Source organism: Papilio xuthus, unplaced genomic scaffold (genome assembly GCF_000836235.2).
Source record: "Papilio xuthus unplaced genomic scaffold, Pxut_1.1 DF828258.1, whole genome shotgun sequence".
Lineage (NCBI taxonomy): Eukaryota > Metazoa > Arthropoda > Insecta > Lepidoptera > Papilionidae > Papilio > Papilio xuthus.
In genome coordinates this window covers 757,858-785,767 of record NW_013530391.1, presented here as the reverse complement: position 1 = coordinate 785,767, position 27,910 = coordinate 757,858, and the positions used below count along the sequence as shown (strand labels likewise).

General features: G+C 34.8%; 1 protein-coding gene across 2 annotated transcripts in view; it reads right to left on the bottom strand.

Moving 5' to 3' along the window:
- Window positions 1-521: 521 nt before the first annotated feature.
- sns (sticks and stones) overlaps window positions 522-27,910 on the bottom strand; it is a 194,125-nt gene continuing 166,736 nt past the window's right edge. Inside the window, exons 12-29 of one of the 2 annotated variants that reach the window (XM_013306305.1) lie at window positions 16,511-16,647; window positions 15,959-16,112; window positions 13,053-13,190; window positions 12,641-12,805; window positions 12,297-12,455; window positions 11,036-11,167; window positions 9,893-9,973; window positions 9,339-9,621; window positions 7,588-7,823; window positions 6,927-7,035; window positions 6,087-6,256; window positions 3,928-4,098; window positions 2,918-3,108; window positions 2,582-2,747; window positions 2,236-2,357; window positions 1,969-2,101; window positions 1,596-1,702; window positions 522-1,333 (exon numbers count right to left, since the gene is read on the bottom strand). In XM_013306305.1, coding sequence (XP_013161759.1) covers window positions 1,091-1,333; window positions 1,596-1,702; window positions 1,969-2,101; window positions 2,236-2,357; window positions 2,582-2,747; window positions 2,918-3,108; window positions 3,928-4,098; window positions 6,087-6,256; window positions 6,927-7,035; window positions 7,588-7,823; window positions 9,339-9,621; window positions 9,893-9,973; window positions 11,036-11,167; window positions 12,297-12,455; window positions 12,641-12,805; window positions 13,053-13,190; window positions 15,959-16,112; window positions 16,511-16,647 — 2,897 coding nt within the window. In that variant the 3' untranslated portion in view covers window positions 522-1,090. The remainder of the gene's footprint in view (window positions 1,334-1,595; window positions 1,703-1,968; window positions 2,102-2,235; window positions 2,358-2,581; window positions 2,748-2,917; window positions 3,109-3,927; window positions 4,099-6,086; window positions 6,257-6,926; window positions 7,036-7,587; window positions 7,824-9,338; window positions 9,622-9,892; window positions 9,974-11,035; window positions 11,168-12,296; window positions 12,456-12,640; window positions 12,806-13,052; window positions 13,191-15,958; window positions 16,113-16,510; window positions 16,648-27,910) is intronic. The other variant, XM_013306306.1, reaches the window with a different exon arrangement.

Here is a 27,910-nt window from a genome sequence, read left to right as displayed (position 1 = left end):
ATCTTATCGTTTATTGTCAGTTCGCAATTTGAGTATTTATTCAAGTTTATTTACAGTAGCTGAAATTATTTTAAACAATTTTAAAGGGAATATAAAGGTTCTTTTAACAAAGGGTCAAACCCCATTCAACTGTCAAACTGTAGCCGATATGAAAAAAAAATCATTAAATTTTTTTGCGTCACAATTCTGTCGATTTTTTTTTCAGATATAATTTTCTAATCAGTGTAAGACAGAACGAAATGTCAATTTTTATATCGAGTTCGGATATTATAAAAATAAAAATAATATATTTTTGTTCTGGAAAATGACAATCATATTTGCAATGTCAGAATTGTTTTACGAATCGTTAAAATTATAATAAAAATGTCAACCAAAAATGTGTAAGTGTTATTTTTTTGTAAATTGACATTTTGATCTGAAAAACGAAATATATTTCTTGCGTTAAACTGAAGATAATTGTAACATCTTTTGACATTTGTACTTATTTCTAAATTACATCTTTTGATTTTTCTTGCCGTCTGTCAAATTTTAATTTATGACAAATGATAAAAATACAACAATTGACGCTTTAATTTTACCTTAATATAAAAAAGACTATTCCATAAGCAAAGTTTGCACATTGAATAAAGTTTCAAAATATATTTTTTAATTTTTCAATAACAATATTTGCGAATCAACGCATTACGAACAATCCTCAAAACTGGGGGCGAAAATTTTAAATTTTCCCATAATTTTTTTAATGTTAAAGACAATATCCGTAACAATTAGTAATTAAAAAAATTTCTTAATCAAAGAAAGAGATCCGTCGCAGGAATCGATAAGAAACAATTCGTTAATCGGTACATACTTAACAATAATGAAATACGAAACAACCGTTAATGTCTTGGACGTCTTTCGAATCGAATAAAATCGATTTCACACGCACTTCGAAACAATTTCGATACTATTCGTATCACATTGAATGAAATTTTTAAATCTATCTAAAAATTTTTAACTAGTTCACATATTTACACTTCACTCACTAGTTCACATTTGTCATTCACTTGTATATCGTTCACTTGAATTTAGTTCTCATTCACTTATCTATGGTTTAGACTACGTGTGTTTCACTTCTCTTGTTGTATGACTCATCTATGGTCACGTTCTGTTTCTTCTCTTTCCGAATAGTGCCGTATTGAGGCACATCCAAGTTCTGAACTGTCAGGATCTGGTTGGAACTCTGCGGCGTGCTGGAGGACACCGGGCTGCTGTATGCGTTGTATTTGTGTCTTGATGGGTCTTTGAGGATTGATTGCGGCTGCTTTATTGATGGGGTCTGTGACATTTGGGAGTGCTGCAAAAAGAATACCATTGGTCAACTTATGGTTTATTGGAACAAAGTCTTATCTTATTTATATTAAAAATTCTAATATTTCGATCAAAGTGTCGACGTTTGTTACATTGACAACTCCAGAAGGTTTACAGTGTTATACAGTATATTGTATACAAAGTTAGTATCAAGTATATGTCGCAAGTGATCTTCGTTCTCGCATTATTCGAAACAGTCCTATAGAACGACACAAGAAATCACGATCAAGAAGGAGTGTGACCCTCACCTGGTTACAGTTCCCTTGGTGCAGCACGGTGACGTCAGGGGGTGGCACTGCCATCTTCTCCAGCCGCTGACGTCTCAGCGTGCCCCCCGCGGACTGACGGTCCAGACCTGATAACAGATAATGGCTATTAATACTTTGAGTCAGCGTGATTGATTAAGGCCTATCACACGTAGGGTAGAGTCGAATTCCTGAGTGGAGACGTGGTCTGATAATAGCCTGAAAAACATGAGATATCCCAAAGAATCTCCTGATTGGTAGACCATGGAAGACCATGGCCATGATGCTATCGATATTATGCCTACTATGATATTAAATGACTTAGTGAAACAGGATTTGAAACTAGCTTCGACTGGACTCGTCTTTAGCTAATTACCGTCTAATCCATAACTAAGTGGTGGGCTGGCGATGTGTGAGGGAGAGCCTTGCAGCGCTCCATTCATCAGGTGTGGCTTGGGTACCGGCGCTGCGCCGTACTGCTGCGGTGGCGTTGGTGTTCTGCCGGACTGCTACAAAAGAATAAATACATACTTTAAATATTGAAGTGCCTGTAGTTTAAGATTTAATTTAGTCCAAAAGTGGTAAGAGCTATTGTTTGTGAGTTAACAGGTTTCATAATATTATCCATATCTAGAACACTTACTTGTTGTAAATACTCGCCAATAAGCGGCGGGTAAGAGAGATATCGGTCGGAGGCCATGTTGAAATAGGAGCCGTCCAGCGGCGGCATAGGGCTCGGCGCCGCCACGTAGTTCTGTTTTCCTGCTGCAACAAAATCATTAAGTTAATCTATTGTTTTTAACAAAATTTTTAAAAACGTTATAATTATATCACCACATTTATGAAAACCAAGGCTAAAATGACATAATTTTACAAGCAAATTGGTACCAGTTTGGAGTCCTTCAAGAAGGGAATGTATATTTTTTAAAGGCCGACAAAGAAACCACAGTTTCTCTTGTGTGCTTATTTAACATATAAAAATCACTTACCACTACGTCCTAAAGTGTTATGTCCGCTCTCTCTACCGCGATGAGTGCTGTGCGGTGCGTGAGGAAGCGTGCGAGCATGTTCGCCGTCGTATGCCGCGTAATTCGGAGGCGGATAGTCTAATGGTGGCGGCAGAAGGGTTGTGTCCTCAACAAGATATGACTCCGTCTGATGGCAATATTTAACAATAATTAGCAATCATTGGAAATAGTTGGCAATCATTGGAAATAGTTGGCAATAGTTGGAAAAAGTTGGCAATAGTTGGAAATCATTGGCAATAAATATCAATTATTGATTGGGTTTGGTTTTTAGCTTAATGATAACTTTTTGTAACTTACCTGATTCAACATATGTCGGTTCGGCATTGTCGGTACTTCAGGTATGGGAGGAGGTTGTTCCCCTTCATCTTGTGAGTACGTCTCGGATTTCTCAGACACAGAACTCAATGTCTCTCCAGTCATTGTGTCATTGTACGAAGATGGTGCGTACATTTCTATTGTCGCTGATTTTGATGATTGTCCAGCTTGCTCTGTTGTGAAAATTTTGTTTATTAGGTTGGTATATATTTTTGGTATAGGAGTATTTATTTACACACTTGGAACTATATCTAGATTTTTTTTTTGTTTTGTTGGTAAGAATAAAGTTCTAAATTGAATTAAAATGTATATCATTGTAAAGAAATACTCCTATTAGCGTTAGCGTAGAGTAATTTTCAACTAGAGAAAGCCTAAATGACTTAAATTAACGAAAATAACTTTGTAGATATATTATCCATTGGAATTTATTACTAGTTTTTTGGATTCATTGGAGCATCGTTCCTTGTGCGTACCGCAAATAATTGGAACAAGTTGCCAGCCTCTGTTTTACCGTCCAAATATGATGTTGGGACCTTCGAAAGTAGAGTGAATAGGCACTTATTAAGCTAGCGCGTACCATCTTTCGACCAAATCTCCACTTCACCAAGGATCGTGGTCAAGCGCTAGCTTAATAAGTGCCTATTCACTCTACTTTTGAAGGTCCCAACATCATATTTGGACGGAAAATAAATAATAAATTCTAGTAGAAAATCATTTAAGGCTTTCTCTAGCATATGACTTCAAAAAATTCTGTGAACCAACTTCTGCATATAATTAATTAAAAATATTAAATTTCTTTATGATTAAATAAGATTTTTAGTCCAATAATAAATCAGGATTTTTATTATTACTACATTAAGTAAAAAAGCGTATACTATAATATAATTTAAATATATTTTGTCAGAAGTTAGTTCTTATATCAGTTTAGGATAGACAAAGAAACATGCTTGACTATAAAAACAAAAACATAAAAGAAACAAAACATTTCTCACCTTTCATCCGTCTCGCTCGTCTTTTGAAAACAAAACATGCTACTAAAGCCGCGTTAATTAAAATCAAAATGGCGCCGGTGACGCAAACATATAACGTGACAGATTTCGATACGTCAGATGATTCTACGTATTCTGTTGACACTACGTTCAATTCTCCTACTTCTGACGAAGCTATACGAAAAAAAAACAAAAAAAAAATTAGGACAATAAAAGAAAACAACATCAAAATATGTGCCAATTTAATTTAAAAATTACGAAATTTATGATTATTTCGTTAATGTAGTTAAGTTAAATTAGCACATTAACCATTGGTTTCTGAGACTAAAATCCGACACTACCGCTGTATCGGAGCAACACTAGCTTTATGAAAACATCAACGTGTATGTCCCCTCACTAATCTAGCACTTGTCTTGGTAACGAAAGCGCGCCATTCTCGCCAAATGATTCTAACAAATAATGTCTAAAAGGTTAGATTTTTGTCTCAGAAACCCACGGTACACATTAATATTCTAATTATTTATCACAGTATCAAACCTCTGATTCGTTTATTCGTCCTCCTATGCAGACAGAATCCTACCAGCAGTACATTCAGCAAGATAAGTGCTGTACCAACGATAGTACCGGTTATTATGAAAACACCAGGTACATTATAAGAGTTATACTCTTCTGAACTCGACTGTACTGATGATGGAATTACATCTGATGCGTGGAATAAAAGTTATTTTTAACGGTTACGTTATAACTGTTATAGCGGTTGATTACGTTTTAACGTTATAGTCTATGAAAAAAGACTTAATTGTTCCTGATATATGAAAATTACCTTGTTTTGTTTGTATAGTATAAGTTATTCTTTTATTATATGTAGTAACTAGCTATCGCCCGCGACTCCGTCCGCACGGAATTAAAAAAACTTAGTAAGTAACCTGTGTTCTTCCAGACTGTTCTACATCTATGATGAATTTCATCGAGATTTAAGCAGCCGTTCTTAAGATATTTTGTAACAAACATACATCCAAACATTCGCATTTATAATATTAGTAAGATTTATATATAATATTATATGAAAATAGAATCTTTTACGTAAATATAACACTTTTAGTACAAATACTTGTAACCTTTTTCTATTACCTGTTTGTCTAATGGATGTTTTCTTTTAGTAGCGTTCATTTTGTGAAATTTTCTACATGAGCATACGCGTTTTGTCTGTTTTTCATGTTCTATCTAGGTTAGAGACGGCACAGAAAAAGCTGGGTCACGCGAAAACAAGGGTAACAGATATGTTCGTATTTCTTTCATTATGTGAACATATATTTGTCTTGTATTAGCTGACAATAGTTTGCGCTGTTGTTACGCTTAGTAAAATGAGAAATACGTGAACAAGATATATAGAAATATTAATCTTACTATCTTATATTACTAATATTATAAATGCGAATGTTTAGATGGATGTTACATACATGTTACATAGTCCGACACACATGGCAACTAATAAAGTTTTCTTTAATTCCACGTGGACAGTGACGTAGGCGAAAGCTAGTAGCTTACAGATAAAAATGTAGGTATCACGGTAAATGTTCGAGATAAACTCCGAAACTACTGAACTAATTCTTAACAAATTTATTAAGATCCAACTTGCGAGATAAGGTAGTTTTAATGTCACTTATTGATATTTTTATTGCGAAGGAAGTCGCCGGCGACAGCTAGTATTATTAAACTTATACGAATCGTACGTATCTAAAAATAACGTTAAAAACAATCAACATACTTAATAAGTATTAACAAATAATAGTATTATATATTAAATAAAATAATAAAAAAGAGTAATGTTTGCGTTTGTATTTCGAAATAATTCCGAAAGTGAGTCAGTGTATTGACTTAACACTAGCCTTATTGAAATGTCGACGTTTGTGTCCCCTCACTATTCATTCTGACACTGGACTTTGTAACGAAAGCACGTCATTCGCGACAAATGATTCTAATTAATAATGTCTAAAAGTATGTATGTATATTGTTACATCCTGTAGCTTAAACGAATGAACAGATTTTGTCATAAGAGATGTCATTTGATTTGTCATTTTGCCCTGAATGTCAGCTGTTGGTCAGTTTTTTTTTGTTTAAATAAAAAATAGAGTTATTAAATCATTATCAATAATACTTACTTAGGGTAGTAGCTTTGGTGTCATCAGGTCGATATTTACTTTGGCCTATCTTGTTAATAGCCATAACAGAGAAGACGTAATCTGTGTTACGCTCCAGTCCGGCCACGGTGAACGAGGTCGCATTGCGCGGAGACACATCTTCATATTTGTATGCATCATCGTAGATTTTACTGGAATGAAATACATTGTTAAAACTTTCAATGCAATCACTTTATATATGTCGTAGTTGTGTGGCGTCTATATTATCTATATTACAATGTGTTTAACAGTGGTAGAGCCCGCTTTAACATCTTCGCACGAATTGGCCCGGCTCGCCCGGTGAAATACCACGACCACACAGAAGACAGGCGTCAAGTGGAAGCAATTCCAAGTACAGTCAGATGAGTGTACGTCCCGGAGGTCTAATTTAGTCCTCTTTCCCTTCCCACCCTTTTCTTATAAGGAAAGGATGGGAAGTGGAAGTGGACTTTCCGAATGAGAGGATGCATGGGAAGGGAAAATATTTTCTTTCTGTGCATCCTCTCCTCCGTCTATTAAAGGTAAGCAATGCACATGTAATTGCGTATGTCTATGGGCAACGGTCACTTCGCTATTTCAGCGATTTCAGGTGACCGCTCGCTCGTTTGCCACCTGATGATAAAAAAACAAAGTCTTGCAACATATTAAAGATATGGTTAGGTTAGGTTTTTATGGAGTTTAGTCACGATATTCCTCTCGCTTATTTCTCTCTCAGTTCCACGCTTATGTCTTCAGTTGGGACTAGATGACGCTCGTTTATAGATGTTTCTCACATATCCAAGCTTGAATATATTGAAGTATAGTAGTATACAATGTACATACCGGAATCGAATCCTGAACCAAGAAGGTAAACCACCGTCGAAGCCCGGCACCCAGGACAGAGTGACCGAGTTATGGGTCACATTCGTTACTGTTAGAGATGATACCAAATCTGCAACAAATAATACATATGTAAAAATATTGTAACAATTTATTATTCAAAATTCTCTAGAGCGCCAATAGCCTAATGGTTGAGGGTACGGATTTCCGATCACGTGGTCCAGAGTTCGAATCCCGGCATTCGACTATTGTCATAAACCATGTAGCACAAGCATAGAGCTTAGTTGGAATGGTGCAAGAAATATTAGTAAATTAACAAAAATCTGCTAATAATAAAATAAGGATCTTGACCGACGGACGGACGGACAACAAAGTGGTAAGGGTTCCGTTTTTTTTCTTTTGAGGTACGGAACCCTAATGCTACTTAATAGACCTTAAGAATGCAATTTTTAATATTTAATTCGTCATCGATTAAAGGTAGGCAACGCATATGTAATAGCGTATATCTATGGGCAACGGTCACTTCGCTATATCAGCGATTTCAGGTGACCGCTCGCTCGTTTGCCATCTTATCATATAAGAAAAAATGTTTAACACATAGATTTTGGTCTCAAAAACTCACGGTTAGCATTTTGCTACAAATATAATTTCCTTTCAGGCTTACCTGGAGCACTGGTTATATCTAACTTAACAGATGTTGTAAGGAAACCCAGGTCGTTCCTCGCTCCGCACTCGTACGACCCGTAATCAGAAGATGTGACGTCATTTATCAGTAGTATAGAAGTATATGTTATTGCATCAGATTTGTGGAACTCCGCGAAGTATTTTGTGGATGTATTGACGGGAAGTTTAGCTCCGTTCTTTGACCACGTGAAGTTAGGTGCGGGTGCGGATTTGCATCTGGAATTAATGGGTATTTTAAAATGTACATCGTTGTGATCGATCGTTTAAGTTAAGTAGATGGTGGCCGTTACGTAATATTTATAAGTTACTAGCGGTCGCCTGCGACTCCGTCCGCGTGGATATATAAAAAACTTAATTAGTGTAGGCCACCCATCCATCCATCCACATCACATCCATCTAAACATTCTCATTTATAATATTAGTAAGTTAAATAAAAAAAACTCTTCAAGGCATACATTAAAAAAAATGAATAAATAGTATCCTATGTCCGTCTCCTGGCTCTAAGCTACCGCCTCACAAATTTTCAGGCATATCGGTAAAGCCGTTCTTGAGTTATAAATAGTGTAACTAACACGACTTTCTTTTATATATATAAATTTGGTGCAAATCTTACTAATAGTATAAATGGGAAAGTTTAGATGTAGGAATGGATGTTTGTCGGAAGGAATCTTTCCAAAACAGCTGCATGGAACTGATGAAATTTGGCATAGATGTAGAACAAGGCCGGCAACGCATCTGCGGTTCCTCTGGCGTTGCGGATGTCCATAGGCGTCGGATCAAATAATATTAGGCGATTCGTTGCTAGTTTGCCCCCTTATCTTGTAAAAAAAACATAATCTGGAAGAACACAGAATACTAATTAAGTATTTTTAATTTCAGCGTGGACGGAGCCGTGGGCGAGAGCTAGTCTATTTCATAAAAACAAGCGGTATAGTAAAGTAAGGGTAATTAATATTATAAAATTATCTAAAACAGTGTTTGCATAGAAATATTTTTATGTTATGTCCATTTGTTCGTCATTCAGAGAACTGAATGGAACATTAAAACTGGAGTTAAATTGCAATAGCAAAAGTGTATTAAGAAAAAAATGTTTTATTATTTGAAAGCGTGACTACAAAAATAAAGCAAAAATATAATCGAACAAAGACTCGGAGGCCGTCGTTTGGAAATTTTAGCAAAAGACTGCAATTTCTCTGCCGATTATTGAAAGTTCCAACAAAACTTTTGCCGACTTCGGCAAAATTTAAATTGTGAAGATAACGTTACTGGTCGAATTTTCAGCGAAATTCAAACTCACTAAATGTTTGTTGGAAGTTTTATCTGAACGATTAAGATCAATGACCTGAGTGCACTTTAATACTGAAATTATATGAACATACTTTGACTTTATTATTTACTAGCTGACACCCGCGACTCCGTCCGCGCGGAAAAAGAAACTTAATAAGTAGCCTATGTGTTCTTCAGGTCTATGTTCTACATCTATGCAAAATTTCATCAAGATCCATTGAGCCGTTCCGGAGATACCTTCAAACATCCATCCATCTAAACATTCGCATTTAATATTAGATGTTGACCGGCATGATCGGCAACTAGATCCATTGAGTCGTTTCCTCCTTCCTATCCTTCTAGCAAACATCCATCCATACATGCAAACACTCGCATTTACAATATTAATCAGTTTTGAAGAAGGCTCTAGCGAGAATAATATTTAATTCATGTCAGACTACTCACCTGCAAGTAAGTCTTCCAACTTGACCAACATTAGTTGCAGATTTCGCCAAATTTGGCGAAGTATCCATTTCAGGTTTGAACTTGACAACCAACATGACATCTTGTTTTGTTTCACCACCGATGCCATTGTCCACCACACATTGGAAATTACCAACATCGTCTCTTGTCGCTCTATCGATTATCAAATAACTAGTTTGATTTCTCGATTCGAATGTAATTGTTCTGGAATCGATATTATAATTTTTTCTTTCCCATCTTATATGTTCCGATGTTAAAGGGTTACCTGGAAATTAAATCGAAATTAGATGTATTACTTGTGTGTGTGTTTTTTGTATTTTTGACCGTTTCTAAGAATATTGTCACTAGATTTCTGTATTTTTAAATTGTAGGTTCTATTTTAAGTTAGTTAGTTTTAAAAATTTTCAGCTGATCGTACTCAATTAATCGTGGTTGAAATCCGTTGAAATATTTAAATATAAGCCATCTCTGTCATTCTATTTATAAAAAAGTGAGATAACGATGTTTATTTGTTTCGTGAAAACTTAAGTACATACCAGTAGCGGTGCAAGCTAAAATGGCGTCTTCATTTGGGTTAGCTATACCGTTTTGTGTAACGCTTTTAATGCCTGCCGGATCTAAAAGAAACAAGATTAAATTTATTTTAATACTTACATAACTATTGCTTATTATAAAGGTGATTTGTTTAATTTAAATTGTTCCAACAATTTCGTAATAAAGGAATCTTGGCTAAAACAAGGGATTCATTAAATCTATCATCAGCTCACTATACGTTCCCACCAAGGGGCTCGGAGCCTACCCTAAGTTTAGGGGGATTAGGCCATAGTCAACCACGCTGGCCAAGTGAGGGTTGACTTCACACATATCTTTGAATTACTTCTCAGATATGTGCAGCATCACGATGTTTTCCTTCACCGTAAGAACGTCGGATAAATGTATACATATGTAAATCGGAAATCGAAAAACACATTGGTACATGACGGTATTCGAACCCAGAACCTGCAGATTGCAAGTCAAGTGCTTGACCACTGAGCCACCGACGGTGTACTTGTACGTGTGTAAATTGAAAAATATTAGTACATGGCGGGATTCGAACCCAGGACCTGTACACACAAAAGGGCTTAACCCCTAAGCCACCGACGCTCTGATTAAATTTGTATGGGACATATTAATGATTATATCTTAATATGAAAATTTTCTATTTCAATTTTCTTGTATGCTTTTTACTTGGAAAAATTCAAAGCAACATCAGATTTTCTTAACGACGTATAAACAAGGTACAAGCCATTTTCTTGCAGCGTTATTAACAATTTCTACTAACGTTTGTATGAGGTTATAAAATAACCTGCAATAGACGGTCATATGCAATTTCTAGGAAAATTAACGACGTAATTCATAAGTTGTTATTACTAACAATTTCTTACGTCTTTACTCTTTTAATTTATTCACATTTCACATCTTTACGTGTTACATAATTTTTAAAATATTGTGAAAAGTTTATAAGTAAATTACCATGTTCCTTTGCAATGTTACAATTTTTAAAGACGTCTCATAATCTAAATTTCTAATAACAATACACAATAAAGTATTATTTAATAACAAAGGAGCCAACAATCTACTTACACATGTTACATGTTACAATTTCTAATGATGTTACAAATTATAATGTTACAACTTACAATGAACGGACACGGTGATGTTGAGCGTGGCCGCGCCCTGAGAGTTGACCGCCTCGCACGTGTACACGCCGGCATCATGTCGCGTTAGACGCGTCATGTTCAACATACTGCCTTCTGATATTATTCTATCGTCTGTTAAATAAAATAATCATGTTAGTTTGTCATTTTTAAGAAACTTGGGATGGTTGAATGTTAATCTAAGTATGAAAATATCATATGAAAAATGAAAAAGATATTTTCCTATAGAAATTAATAGAGATGTCTAGTCTTGCCTATAAAGCCCTGATCTTAAACAGTATTTAACTAGATTTAGATTAAGGGTAAATTGTTATATTGATACGCAAATTGTGATTTAATAAAAATAATCCGCATGTTACTTTAAAAGGGTAAGAGAGGTAAAAATCTTTATTGACGTAAAAAATAGTTTGCTCTCTTTTAGGAGAAGTAGATTCTATATGAGAAAACCACACTAAGGAGCTCCTTAAGTATTATCGCTTAGAGTCAATTTATAATCTAACTTTTGTACAATTTACCAATTGTTTGTTGGAGACGTAAATTAGAGTATAAATAATTTAAATTTCTAAATAAATAGTCAAATTGTCTCTGAATTATAAATTCAAGGTAAACGATAAGTAATTTGACATTCTATTAGAATTTCCACTCAAAGGAAATTATATTCATCTGATAATTGTTTGTAGACGTGAGACAGTAATGAAGTCTGTCGTTATGATTCAATACCTTGGAAATAAGGTCGCGATTGAACGTACTTTTTAACTGTTAGATATAAAAGAGACGTAAGATACGATTCAGTATATGTATAAGTTAATCCATTAGAAAATAAATAGAATAATATACATAGATAGTAGAACACAAAATCCAGAGGTTCGCAACCCGAAATCAATATGTTATTTATGTCAAATCCCTTATGTTCAAGTTTACTTTATGATATGAACTTTCCATGGATTTGTTTGTTTTTTTTTTATATCATAAGGCGGCAAACGAGCGAACGGCCACCTGAAATCGCTGAAATAGCGAAGTGACCGTTGCCCATAGACATTCACAATTGCATATGCGTTGCCTACCTTTAATCGACGGAGGAGAGGATACACAGAAATAAAATATTTTCCCTACCCAAGCATCAAGCATCCTCTCATCCGGAAAGGAAAGCAAACTATTTTTTTACAGATATAAAATAAGAGAATAGAGACTCAGAGTCTTTAACAGATATAATGTTAGTAGTTTAGAATGTTGTGTAACTTACTTGAGCTGCTATACGACGACTGCGTGATAGGGAGGCCATCCTTGGTCCATGTGTAGGCGATGCTGGGCGGGTTGCCGTCTGCGCGCACCACTATCACAAGTGGCTCATTCTCCACGCCAACTGCTGTCTCTTGTGTAGTCTCATCGAAGATCGGCGCATCTGGATGCAGCAAAACAGTTAGTGTTTGTTTCTTAAGGAGATTTAGATAAGAACTTACGTATGGCCTATAAACTTTTTGGACTAATAGTGCAATAACCCTTTTTACAATCAGCTTCAATTTATAAATAAAAAATCTCCTAGCAAAGTTAAAGGAGATTCAAATAGGTAACAGAAGGTTCACTTACATAGAACTTTAAGCGGTAAGGCATCGTGCACACTGCGCTGTAGTGCCTCATTGGTAGCCTGGCACGTGTATACTGCGCCGTTCAGTTCCTTGCTCACGTTCAGTTTCAACTCGATAGTTGACACTGTACCGCCGTGGAGACCTTTCTTTAGCTGCATTGGAAGTCCTGGGGATAGAAATTAATACGTAAAGACATGTTTATAGTTTTGATAATAGAATATTAACATACTGTGTTGAGAAAACCAGATATCCTTAAGAATGATGTTGGTCTAATAAATATACGTCCTTGACTGTAAGTCGTATCGTGACGTCATGAAAACTATCCGATTAAGATGGCTTGACCGATATAGACAGTGAGGTGGCATTGGATTTTTCTTAAGTACTAGGGTTACAGACAGATTTTTATTGTGTACCTTGCACCGGTATCCCGTCTCTCCACCAGGAGAGTGCCGCTGGAGGGTTGCTGGAGGCTGCGTCGCAGTACAACGTAGCTTCTGTTCCCGGTCGCAGCTCTGATGGCTCCGCGCGGACCTTCACTGCTTCTGGTGCGACTGTATACAGACATTTAGTTAATTTGGCAAACAATTCGAGTATTTGGCAAACATATCAAACATTTGGCAAACAAAAATTGCATGTAATTTAAAATATAAAAACCAAATATTTGTAATTAGTAGAATGGTTTGACATTTTGGGAAAAGAAATTAAGTTTTTTTAGAGTTTAAATCAAATCTTAATGTACATACAGAATTTTTAATGATTTTAAATTGATTTTTGTCGTGATCATTAAACTTTGTAACACATTTTAGTTACAATGTTACAAGAATGTTTCCATTATAATATTTAAATTTAATTATTAAATAAATAAATAAATTTTAAATTTCTCTTATCAAAGATGTAACAAATCGCAAGAGTTTTAGAGTTTAAATTAAATTTCTCTCACAAAATTGCAAAGTTAGGATCCGCATTCACGCTTCAACCGACATGAATCTAACAAGTTTCAACACTTTTAGCTATTAAAATACTTGCTTTGTTATAAAGAAAGCTTTCTTGCAGTATGTTGTGTAAATTAAATACAATTATAACAATGACTTCAACACACTGCAGTATTTTGTTACTACAAAATATGTGTTACATAAAATAAGACAAAAAAATTAACCTACAATATTTAAAAGTACATGGAACCAACAAGAGAGCGGGTGCGGCTTGTGAAGCGGCTTAAAATGCAAAAGCATGCAAATACAGGAATCTAGGCTCCGAATATGATTTTGTCCCATTCGACGTCGAGACCCTTGGTCCGTGGAGTCCTAGCGCTTTAAGACTTTTTAAAGACATATCCAAGAAATTAATCGACATCATAGGGGGCCGAGGAGCTGGCAGACCTCGGACAAAGAATTAGTTTAGATGTCCAAAGGGGTAACGCTGCCAGTATCTTCGGGACCTTGCCTAAAGGGCAATAATGTATTTAAGTAAATTATTCGTTTTTTAATATTTTATTTAATATTTTAGATGTAAGACTATTCATTTGATTCTTTTAAAGTTGGATATAAAATTTCTTTTTAACTTATATAGCTATTAGCTGTCGTCCGCGACTCTGTACGTGCGGAATTAAAAGAAAATTAGTAGCCTATGTGTTCTTCCAGACTATGTTATACATCTATGTCAAAATGCAGCGAGATCTTTACAGCGGTTCTGGAGATATCTTTAAACATCCATCCAAACAGTGATAATTTATTTATTATCTGTTCTAAACAAACTATACAGACTACAAAACATGTATACAGATAAAAAACATTTTTTTTAAATGAAGAATTTGACGTCTTTAAGTAATGTAAATACGTTTTTTTTTAATAAATTAATTTTCTTATAACATCTATAGATAAAATGTAGGACAATTTCCTCATAAAATTATACGATTAGAAAAGATAATTGTCATGGACACTGATTTGATTCTAATACGTTTTTGATTGGTTCAAATGTATGTAACGTAAAATAAAAATCATTAATCTAACGAGGTTCGTTTGTAGCTCGTGATAGTCTGTGGAAATTGTCCGCTCTGTAACATTAATGTAACATATTCAATTTCCTATATGAAAGTAACTTATTAATATAAACTAGCTGTCTCCCGCGACTCTTAAAAAAAATTAATAAGAAGTCTATGTGTTCTTCCGATCCATGCAGCCGAGATACCTTCTAACAAACATACATCCATCTAAACATTCGCATTTATAATATTAGTAGGAAGTAAGATGTAATAATTTCTCGCTGTATAAATTTTCTACCGCATTCTACTAATAGTAGGAGAAAGCATATTTAAGATGCTGTAGGAGCTAAATAAGGATATTTTTTTATTTCTAAGAAAATGAGATATAATAGGAGAAGGAATTAATACGTAAAATGTCATTTTTTTTATATCACAAGGTGGCAAACGAGCGAGCGGCCACCTGAAATCGCTGAAATAGCGAAGTGACCGTTGCCCATAGACATATGCAATTGCATATGCGTTGCCTACCTGTAATCGACGGAGGAGACGATGCACAGAAATAAAATATTTTCCCTTTCCATGCATCCTCTCATCCGGAAAGTTCACTTCCACTTCCCATTCTTTCCTTATAAGAAATAGGATAGGAAGGGAAAGAGGACTAATTTTGGCCTCCGGGACGCACACTCATCAGACGAAACGCGGAATTGCTTCCACTTGACGCCTGTCTTCTGTGTGGTCGTGGTATTTCACCGGGCGAGCCGGGCCGATTCGTGCGAAGATGTTAAAGCGGGCTCTACCACTGTTAAAACATTCATTCTATAAATATGTATAAAAGTGTACCGAGTCAGGATAACGATGAAAAATATATAACTAGCTGTCGCCCGCAACTCCGTTCATGAGAGATTAAAAAAATAGATGTTGGCCGATTCTCAGATCTACTCAATATGCTCACAAAATTTCATGAAAATCGGTCAAGCTGTTTCAAAGGAGTATGGCAACGAAAATTGTGACACGAGAATTTTATATCTTATATCTTTAAATGAGCAATTCTTGTATGTATCTATATATATAATTGGAATCTCGGAATCGGCTCCAACAATTTTCATAAAATGTAGTATAAAGGGGGTTTCGGGGGCGATAAATCGATCTAGCTAGGAATCATTTTTAGAAAATGTCATTTTATTCGTGTTTTATCGATTATCACCTTAAACATAAACTTAACTTTTTCTATCGGTAAGATCGAAAAATATTATTCATATTTCATCATTTTATTAGTAATTCGTACTTAAATATAATTTCCAAAAAACGGTCATCCAGGTACTATAAGATTAAACTTACAATGTACATTCAAGGTGACAGTCTCGAACAGTGGTATCTCAGTTGCACTGTTTGTCGCCTCACATCTGTATTGTGCCTGGTTGTCAGTCACGTTTGTCAGGATCGATATTTCCGCAGCCACGGATTTATCACTCGCTTTTGACACCGAATGTATCTGTTTGACAAAAAAAAATATGTTATAACTTTTGTGCACGATTGTACTTTATGGAATGGATTACGTATTTTTAAACCATTTGATTTGGGTAATAGTTCTTTAAGCTTGGATTAAAAATACAATATAATTTATTTTTTATACTATAATAAAAGGTGGCAAACGAGTGTGTAACCTGAGTTCGCTAAAATAGCGAAGCGATCGCTGCCCACAGGTATCAGATCTAATCGACGGAGTAGGAGACGCACAGAAAGAGAATATATCTCCTTTCTATGGATCTCCTCCTTCATAAAATCCCATTCCCCTTCCCATCTTTACCTTACAAGAAAAGGATGAGAAGGGATAGAGGACTAAAAGTAAGTATGTCGTATGAATGTTGTAATAAACTGCACTTTTCTTACCTTCTTATCGTTCTTAAACCATGTTAATGTGGCGAGTGGGTTCCCTCCAGTAGATATACAAGACAACTTTTGCACGGTGCCCGCTGCTAGTGTGGTCCCTGGTACGTAGCCGGTGATCATTGGCGCGCTAGGCGGATCTAGAACAGAAGAGAAGGCATATAGTTTTGGTTTAGTTATAATAACTTTGGCGCGAATAGCGCGCTTTCGTTACTAAGTCAAGTGTCAGCTTGATTAGTGAGGGGATATAAACGTTGACATTTTAATAAGGCTAGTGTTGCGCCGATATCGGCATAGTGTCGGATTTTCTTCCTTACCATAGATGGAAAAGAGTATAGTCCGAGAGAGGGCCCAAGTTTAGTTTGATGAAGGTATATTCCGATAACCAAATTTTTGTCTTTTTTTCTTCGAACCGAAAGTGTTTTTTTTCCCTACTTTTTATTAATATTATAAATGCGAATGTTTAGATTGATGGATGTTTGTTTAAAGGTATCTTCGTAAGATCTCAATGGATCTTAATTAAATTTCGCATATATATAGAGCATAGTCTGGAAGAACACATAGGCTATTATGTTTTTATTATACCGCGTGGACGGAGTCGCGTGCGACAGCTAATAGTTAATAACTAAAAGTAAAAATGCAAAATTCTATTTTTATTAACCGAGGTTTTTTTTTTAATAAGATACACTTTTTATTTATTATATCAAGTTTTCTCAGACTAAAGTAATTTTTCCACAAAAAGGTATGCAGGAGCGCGTTTCTCCCGACAGATGGCGCTGTGTTTCGCATAAATAATAAACATCCTTTTGTATTCATGTTTTTATAGCATAGAATTATAGCACGTTTTCGTACAGAAACTGTGTAAAATATTATTCGCAGAATGTAATAACATTGATTATTAAAAAGGATTGAATTTTATATTCGTATGTTACTTTATTAACTGCCATTTTTTTGTAATAAAAAATATACTTCAATGAAAAAAAAACCGTGATAATAACGTGTTTTTGGCAATGTTAACTTACACTACATAAGGAGTAAACATTTTTTGTATATAACTCAAAAACTACTGGACCTTTTAAACCCTTTCACGAATGACGTAATACTTCTGTGAATATAATATTTATTACACGAGAAAATATTTTTTTTTATTTCTGCGCGGACGGTGTCGCGGGCGTTATCTAGTATCAATTAATTGTGTATTAAGCATAGGTTTGAACATAATATATAATTATGTTTAACAAGAATAGAATGGACCATTATTTTAATTACCTATCAGATGGGCTACAGATGTAACATTGTTCCTGTCTATTCTTACTCCTCATTAATTACTACTTTTTATTAGTATTTATTGTGGCTATATAAGTTAGACTGGAAGTGACAACTGATTTTTCACACTAAGATACTAAAAAAATAGGATATCTTACATTAACCGTAATATCTCTCTTTTTCACTCTACCTATATCATATCTTCTATCTCACTCGAGTAACGAAATGTGTAAATGACCTTGAATTTTTGTTCTCCATTTTTGACATAAAGATAAAACCTTTTTTTTATTTCTGAACAAGAAAATATGTAAAGTAGTGTTGTAGCTAAAGATATTAAAAACGAAATAGCAAATGTGAGGCTTGTCCCGATCTAAAATCGTACGGTACAATAAATAATGTTTACGAGTCTTTGGGTCTGTAACAGTATTCATATCACGTTCGCTTTAGAATCAGCAGTTGCGGCCCGCTATCGCAAATACGGCCCTAATTTAAGAACCCCTGACCGGAACGGTTATTGTGTTTATTTTTACAACCCTGTTAAGTTGAGACGTAAAGTTGACGGTGCTTAGCAATTTTTTTTTACAATAATCATATTCAATGACAAATATTTATCAGTGTTTTTAGTGTTTGTAAAATTGCCTGACTTCATTAAAAAAAATTCCAGCTTGATATATTGACGCGTTCCTGAGAAAAGCGTCTTGACAGACAGACACACGGACAACAAAGTAATCCTCCAACATAAGGATTCCATTTTTTCCTTTACAGTTACGTAACCCTAAAAACAACCAAATATTAATTTTAAAACGTCATAATTAAATGACGAAGAATGTCTGGAAGAACGCATACGCCATTAAGTTTTTTTTATTTCCGCGCGGACGAAGTCGCGGGCAACAACTAGTGTTACATAAATTCACACAATGTATCTATATTCTTGTAATAAAACTGTTCGAGTACAGTCGACAAGAAAAGTGAAATTCCATACTAGATTTGCCAACGGTACACTCGTGCACGCAATTCCAACTACGCTAACTAACGGTACAATGCGGTACAAATATGTAAGAATTAATGACGGTACAGTCAACAAAACATTGATAATAACTCGATGACAACGCTTTTTATAGACAAGATGGGAATCTATTACAGAGTATCGTTGGAATAGAGATATTAATGGAGATATTTTTTAGGGTTCCGTACCTCATAGGAAAAAACGGAACCCGTATAGGATCACTTTGTTGTCCATCCGTCTGTCTGTCAAGACCATTTTTCCCAAAAATGCGTGAAGGTATCAAGCTGGAATTTATATCAAATGTTCAGGTCTGCGGTCGCTAGGTGCTGTGAAAAAACCACACTTCTAATCCATCGCAATCAAAAGATATGACCGTTTGTGTCGTAATTTTTTTTAGGTTTTAATAATTATTATGTGCCTAAGTGTACATAAAAATATCTACGTGACTGTACTATTTATATTTATTATTTTTAAATACTTAATATGTAAATATAATCACTTTTAGTTTGTAAAAAGGAAGTTAGAATTCGCTGGTTTTCTCATAGTATTTTAACATTTTAGAATCTTGATGAGTTTCGCCTACTTTCGTAATTCATTGCCGTGGTACTCTTCATACGTTTTTTATACACAGTAGCATGTCAAAGTTAGTCAAAAGTTAAAATGTTGTAGTCAAAGAAAATTATGTTGTTCCAATTTTTAACTGCAATTAATAGCTTATACTTAGGTAGTTAATACAAAATAAAAATGCAGGAATATCTTCATATTTGTAGCCACAATGTCTAGAATTATTGTGAAGGGTATCAAATCATAAGAAAAGTTTCAAAAGTTAATGTAACTTTTAAACCAAAAATGTTGGATTTTTTTTAGTATTTTTCTCCGTGTAGTTATCGATCTGGCTATACACCGTTACAGTTATATCTTTGAATTTTAGGACACGCTGTATAAAGTAGAAATAGCTATAATAATTATGAGTTAATATTACGTATGAAGTAAATATTTTTAAATGCAAATCTTTTTGGGTCAGTCACGTATTAAAGCTACTAGAAAAAAAAATATTTCAAAGCACATTTCGCTCACGAATTCCTGGTACTAGTTAATTGGATTGTCGAGTGGCAACCCTAAGTATTTAGGATACGTTTTTCGGTAGATTATATATTTTTTTCTTTTTTTTGGCAAACAAGCGAGAGGCCACTTGAAATCGCTGAAATAGTGAAGTGTCCGTTGCCCATAGACATACGCAATGGCATATGCGTTGCCTACCTTTAATCAACGGAGGAGAGGATGCACAGAAAGAAAATATCTTCCCTTCCCATGCATCCTCTCATCCGGAAAGTCCACTTCCACTTCCCATCCTTTTCTTATAAGAAAAATGGTGGGAAGGGAAAGATGACTAAATTAGGCCTCCGGACGCACACTCATTAGACGAAACGCGGAATTGCTACCACTTGACGCATGTCTTCTGTGTCGTCGTGGTATTTCACCGGGCGAGCCGGGACAATTCGTGCGATGTTAAAACGGGCTCTACCACTGTTAAATTAAATATTTTGTATATTTAAGATTGATTAGTTTGACAATTCACTAAATATGGGTTGAGTAAAATCGATTTAGAATTTTTTCGATTTTCGATGTCTGTTCTCATAGAACTTACAATCGATATCATGATTATTGTTTTTCAATTAGAATATAAATAAAATTGATTCTTTCAATTACTGCTTTATTTTTCAAAACTACATAAATAAATAATACATTCAACCAAATATTGTTGAGTTGACAACCATATGTTGTGTGTTTTTTTTTTAGTTAATCGTGCGAGATATAGCCAAATACCTGTGAGAAATTCAAAATGTAATAAAATACCTTAGTTAGTAGAATAATGTTACAAAAGCGATTCTCGATACTTCATAGTTGTTCGTTATGAGCGTACGGTACATTATGACAACCGTCCATTAAGTACAACATTAATCGTCATACAAAATTAATTCGATATTTTATAGGCGTCAGTTGTCAAACTAGTAAATCTTAAATCTTTATATATATAACTCTTCTGTGAGTGTGTATGTCACTGAACTTCTCTCAAACGACTGGACCGATTTTGATGAAATTTTTTGTGTGTGTTCAAGGGGATCTGGGAATGGTTTAGATTCACAATTTTATCCGCTGGACAATGTTTTTTTTAACTAATTTTTAATTTATTAGTAGTTGTTGATTTTGGAATGTTTTACATTGAATCCGACAGACGACGCTACCATCGCTGTGTCAAATTTTAAATAATATTCGAATTAAAGACGTGTAGACGGGACAACGTCTGTCGGGTCCGCTAGTACACTATAAAGATAGTTTATTTTGAAAACTTCAGGGCTGTCAACCGCAGTATAAATTGAGCAATTAAATACAACGTCCGCACACTCATTATAATGAGCGGAACGTGCTTGTGCCAGCCCTAGTCCCAGGTGTACAGCTCGCCCGATAATTGGGAATTTAGTCGAGTAACGCCTCTGTTCATCGAATCAAAGAAGTGTAATGGCCTCTTTTGTACACTAAATGTATTTACTCCCCTAAGTGGGGGGTGTAATTCTATTAGGGGTAATGGTACTCTTGAAAAGAAAATTGCCACTCTCGAAATTAAGAAAATTAACTCCTTATCGTTTGTAATAGAAAAAAGTAAATAAAATCTTTTCCGATCCAAAATATCGTTTTTACTTATTCAAGTGGAGAAACTTGTTATAATCTGTTAAATAAGTGTTTTAAATAATTTATGTTATTTTTATTTTTTTAATGTTGAAATTAAAAAAAAAATAGTGATTCTGTATACTTAAATCACCGTGGGTTTCTGAGATTAAAATGTCAGTTAAAACATATTTTTATCTTTAGCAAAGATAATGACAGTGATGATAGTTTTATACAGAGATGTTGCGGTCAGAAACCCATGGTTATCAAAGTCATTGCCATTTCAGCAACCGTAGTAAAAATGTCTCATAGTACATATTGTTATCTCTACTAGCCGTCATCCGCGACTATGTCCACGCAGAATTAAGAACAAAATTAATAGCCTATATATTCTTTCAGATTATGTGCTATACAAGATTTCATCGAGATCCATACAGCCGTTCTAGAGATACATTCAAACAAACATTCAAATAAACATTCTTATTTATAAGACTAGCAGAACCGACAGATGTTGTTCTGTCTACACGTCTTTAATTCGACTATTATTTAAAATTTGACACTGCGATGGTAGCGCCGTCTGTCGGATCCAATATAAAACATTCCAAAATCAACAACTACTAATAAATTAAAAAATAATTGAAAAAACATTGTCCAGCGGACAAAATTGTGAATCTAAACCATTCCCAGATCCCCTTGAACACACACAAAAAATTTCATCAAAATCGGTCCAGTCGTTTGGGAGAAGTTCAGTGACACACACGCTCAGAAGAATTATATATATAAAGATTAGTAGGATTTTGTCCTTTATAGATTGCATTAATTTTAAAGAGCTTGTCGTAAATACAAATAGGTTTTCTTTGATTATTCCGTACATTTAAAATATGAATTTATAGCCACATGGTTACTAAATGCTTAAGTCTGGTCGCAGCATGTGCGAACAACTGACTGCTAAAACATCATGATAAATTGAACCTTAATCCATTGTAATAAAGTTGATAATCGTTGAACTAGTTCTGACAACACTTGGGGATGCTGCAGTAAAATAAATGGCCACTATTAAGAGATATACGCGTTTATTGAACTCTGATAATAACATGTACGGATACGACGTCTATTCAAAATTATGTTTAAATAAGCGATGCAAGTCATTGGTACTATTCCAATTTTACTAATATAAATTCGAATGTTTAGATGGATGTTTGTTTGATGGTATCTCCAGAATGGCTGCATAGATCCCAATGAAATTTGGCATAAATATAGAACATAGTCTGGTAGAACATAAAGGGTGCTAATAAAGTTTTTTTTTAATTACGCTCGGACGGAGTCACAGGCGACAGTTAGGCTATGACAAAACAGAGAAAACAATATGTTTTGTGCAGATATTGTGGTTTCATAAACTAATGATAAATCATTCAAACTTTCATGAGACATTATAATAAACTTATATAAAAACGGCTAAACACTGACGTATATTCGTCCGGTGGCGGCACCGACTAGTTTCGAGCCCATTGGGGGCACTTATCAGGGTGAGTGGGCCGGCGTCGTCGACGATGTTGATACTAAAGCATCGGTGGTGTTGCTGTTCAAGTTTCCGGGGGCACAAAATGTACTATGTCCACGATATCGTCGTCAGCACTGCCGATGTTGTATCGCGCCGCGTTCATTATACGGGTTCCCATGTAGGCGGAACAGTCCGGAAATAATACCAGTCCCACTCACCCTGATGAAGGGGATGGGCTCGAAACTAGTCGGTGCCGCCAGACGAATATACGTGAGTGTTTAGCCGTTTTTATATAAATATAATGATAAATCAGATCAGTTTCTAATCATTAATAGAATAAAACTTGAAAGAGCATCGTCTGAAAATAGTATTTAAATCATAATAATTAAAGTTCATATTACAATGACATAAATACAACAAAGTATTAAAATGTAACTATTTTTATGGTAACATAAAAATTAAATACAATAATTTAATTTACATACAACCATACATGGGAGATTATATTTGCTTATATTACTCGATAGATGTCGCCATATGTCATGTTTGGAAATTCTCGTCACAAACGACGGAATATGCAAATATAAAGGAAATTAGGGAAATGTTACAGTTCTGACTTGTGTTGAACTGTTTATTATATTATATATGGAATGAATATTTATATAAAATAAAGTAGTCTTATCTATATATTTAACAGTGGTAGAGCGAGCTTTAACATCTTCGCACGAATAGTCCCGGCTCGCCCGGTGAAATACCACGACCACACAGAAGACAGGCGTGAAGTGGAAGCTATTCCGCGTTTCGTCTGATGAGTGTGCGTCCCGGAGGCCTAATTTAGTCCTCTTTCCCTTCCCACCCTTATTCTTATGAGGAAGGGTTGGGAAGTGGAAGTGGACTTTCCGGATCAGAGGATGCATGGAAAGAGAAAATATTTGCTTTCTGTGCATCCTCTCCTCCGTCGATTTAAGGTAGGCAACGCACATGCCATTGCGTATGTCTATGGGCAACGGTCACTTCGCTATTTCAGCGATTTCAGGTGGCCGCTCGCTCGTTTGCCACCTTATGATATAAAAAATATATATATATAAAAGAAAGTCGTGTTAGTTACACTATTTATAACTCTAGTACGGCTTTACCGATATGCCTGAAAATTGGTGAGGAGGTAGCTTGGAGCAAGGAGACGGACATAGAATATTATTTATTCTTTTTTTTCGAATTTATGCCTTGAAGAGATGCTTTTTATTTAACTTACTAATATTATAAATGAAAATGTTTAGATGGAAGTGATGTGGATGGATGTATGTTTGAAGTCTCTAGAACGGTTGAACGGATCTCGGTTAATTTTGTCATCCATATAGAACATAGTCTGAAAGATCACATAGGCTACACTAATTAAGTTTTTTTATATATCCACGCGGACGGAATCTCGGGCGACAGCTAGTATAAAATAAAAATAGCTGTCGCTTGTGAATCCGTGAGTGCGGGATTAAAAAAACTTAAGTAGTCTATGTGTTCTTCCAGACTATGTTCTACAGTGCTAAATTTCATCAAAATCTGTTAAGCAGATCCAGAGATACCTTCAAACATACATCTAAACATTCGCATTTATATTAGTAAGACAAATAAAACATTCTAATATAAACATAGTATATATGTATATATATTTAATATTGTTTTGAAATAGATAGAAATATATGTTTTTAAACAAAATTTCGATTGTTAAAAACCCTCAATAAAAGATCGAATTGTTGAAAAATAAAACCGTTTTCTTTGCAACATTATCATGTTGAGTTATCAATGTATTTTCTTAAATAAAAATGAATAACAAAGACACCAAAAAGTATCAATTCCAACTTTAAAAGGTATTTTGTGAGTATTTCAACGATTTCAAAGTTTTTACAGATATCTTATTTCTTAGTATTCCATTTCAATTTAAATTCCCGTTGACCGGAACACGAAGACAATGAAATGTAAATTTACTGAAGAATAATTTACCGCTAGACAAATTAAATATAAACTTACTAAGTAATCGTATCAGGCGCGCATTGATAGCTGTAATTATTATCTACTAGCTATCGCCCGCGATGCCGTCTGCGCGGAATTAAAAAAAAACATGATTAGTATGTGTTCTTCCAGACTACGTTCTATATGTATACCAAATCTCGTAAAGATCCATCCAGCTGTTTTGGAGATATCGTCAAACAATCATCCATCCATCTAGACCAGTCTTTCCCAAAGTGGGCGATAACGCCCCCTTGTGGGCGCTGCAGGTCTCAATTTACGGGTTATAGTAAAAGTTTCCTTTACAATTCTACGTTAATATTATTAATATAGGTCACAATAATTAATTAATTTAATTTAAAGTTATAGTGGTTTTTAAATATGTGAAAATATGGGGGCGCTAAAAAATATTTATTCTCAAAGTGGGCAGTAGACAAAATAAGTTTGGGAACCACTGATTCAGACCACAGACATTTGCATTTATAATATTAAAAGTATATCCGTAACGATTTAACGGATCTTGATGAAATTAAGCACAGATATAGAACATAGTCTCGACGAACACGTAGGCTACATATTAAGTTTTTTTTATTGCACGCGGACAGGACACAGCATAGAACGGATACACTGATTTTGAGGGGATATGGACATCAGCAATACCAGAGGAACCGCAGATGCGTTGCCTACTTCTATTTCTTCAGAAAAACAAACGAATATAAATTATTTTTATCAATTGTTTTGAAGGCCATACGTTTATCTACCCTTCTTGGTTACGAGCGTGATAATTTTTAACTACCGAACGTAATTAAATTTTAAACAAATTTATCTTACATTTGAAAACGACTGAATAATTCTCTACTTACAAATACTTTTAAAAGCGTGAGCTTTAATCAACGCTGAAGCATACTGCGAACAAACTTGTTATCTTACTACTATTAATCATGAAAAATGTGTGGTACAAGTCACAAAATTGAAGCGGAATTCTTGATACGTTTTATAATCTAACTAAAAACAGTTATATCGTGAGTTAGATTATAAACTCGCTAAATTCATAACATTCACTTTAATATACCATAACACTTTCATCTAGCTTTGAATGAATTTAAGGGTTTTTTTTACATTTTACATTTGGATGCAAAAGATAGAAATGTGTATGATTCGAAAGCGTATAGAATTGAAAATAACTTTCGATAAGCCACGTAATTGTCGCCCCTCAGTTTGACACGATTTAAAAGTTCGCTATAGAATCGCTTCGAACCGAATGAACTATGCCTACCTCCGCAGGACCGTGCGTAATGAATAGTTTTCAGTGATTGCTCATAAGATAAAATTATTTATAAATTTAAACGTCGAATATTAGTTGCAATAACGTTAATGAGATATCTAAAAAGGTAGACGAGATATGAAGGCTAATAGAGGTGCATATAAACATAAATATTTTCCCGATATAACGTAGATGACTAGCAGTTGCCGACTCCGTCCGGGCAAAAATAAAAGAAACACAATCAGTAGCCTATGTGTTTTTCCAGACTGTGTTCTATATGCCAAATTTTATAGAGAGCTGTTCCATTAATCTATCCATCCATTCCCCTTCCATGCATCTTCTCATCCGGAAAGTCCACTTCCACTTCCCATCCTTTTCATATGAGAAAAAGGGTGGAAAGGGAAAGAGGACTAAATTAGGCCTCCGTGACGCGGAACGCGGAATTGCTACCACTTCACGCCTGACTTCTGTCTTCTGATTGGATACAAAGGTTAGGTTAGGAATTAAATTAATACTAATATAGGTTCTGACCACGTTTGGGTAACAAGAGTGACCCCATAGTGACACCAAAAAGCATCCTAGACATAACAGTAAAGGTATAAATATACCAAAATATTGACTAAAATAGTAAATATACCAAAATATTGAATAAAATAGTGACTAGGCCACAGTCAACCACGCTGGCCCAATGCGGGTTGGTTGACTACACACATATCTTTGAATTTCTTCTCAGATATGTGCAGCATCACGATGATTTCCTTCACCATCAGAATGTCAGATAAATGTACATACGAAAAACATTGATACATGGCGGGGTTTGAACCAAGTCCTGCAGATTGCAAATCAAGCTTGACCTCTGAATGACCAACGCTCTTAATAATAACACGTTTCTGCGTATATCAGTAGAGTAGTTAGGGAATAAAAGACAAATAATTCGAACGATGTCTAGCATTTATTCAAGGGTAAAATATCTTGTATAGTTTTATCTACTCTATAAGTTCCCCACAGGAAGTTTTTATTATTCGCTGAGGAAGCAAATTAGCATTCAAAATTGCAATTAACAAATTCATTAATGCAACCGCAACACCGGATGTAGTGCTATAAACTTTAAAACATCGTCCCGACAAAGAATTAAAACATAAACAAAATTTGCAAAATAAACTGTGTACTTATTTAAAAGCTAGCTGTAGTCTGCGACTCCGACCACGTGGAATTAAAAAAAAAATTAGTACCGTATGTGTTTTTCCAGACTATGTTCTACATCCATGATAAACTTCAGAGACATCCATGCAGCCTTTCAAGACATAGCGCTTTGAAGCGCCAATAGCCTAATGATTAAGGGTACGGATTTCCGATCATATGGTCGAGAGTTCGAATCCCGCCATTCGACTATTGTCGTAAACCATGTCCTGGCACAAGCCTTGAGCCGTTCTGGAGATACCTTCATCCATCCATCCATCTAAACATTCAAATTTATGATATTAGTAAGAAGTACGATAAGTAGTTTTTGACTTCGTTTAAATGTAGTACTTAAGTTAGAAGTTTAGCTTAAGTTACTTAAGTTGTAATTAAGTACAAATATATATTTTTTATCATTCTATTTGATTGGTTCACTAAAGCGATAATCCTCAATTTAATTCACCTCGTCGATATCATCCGAGGCGTAATAATGCAATCGAATCGAAAATCGAAGAGGAA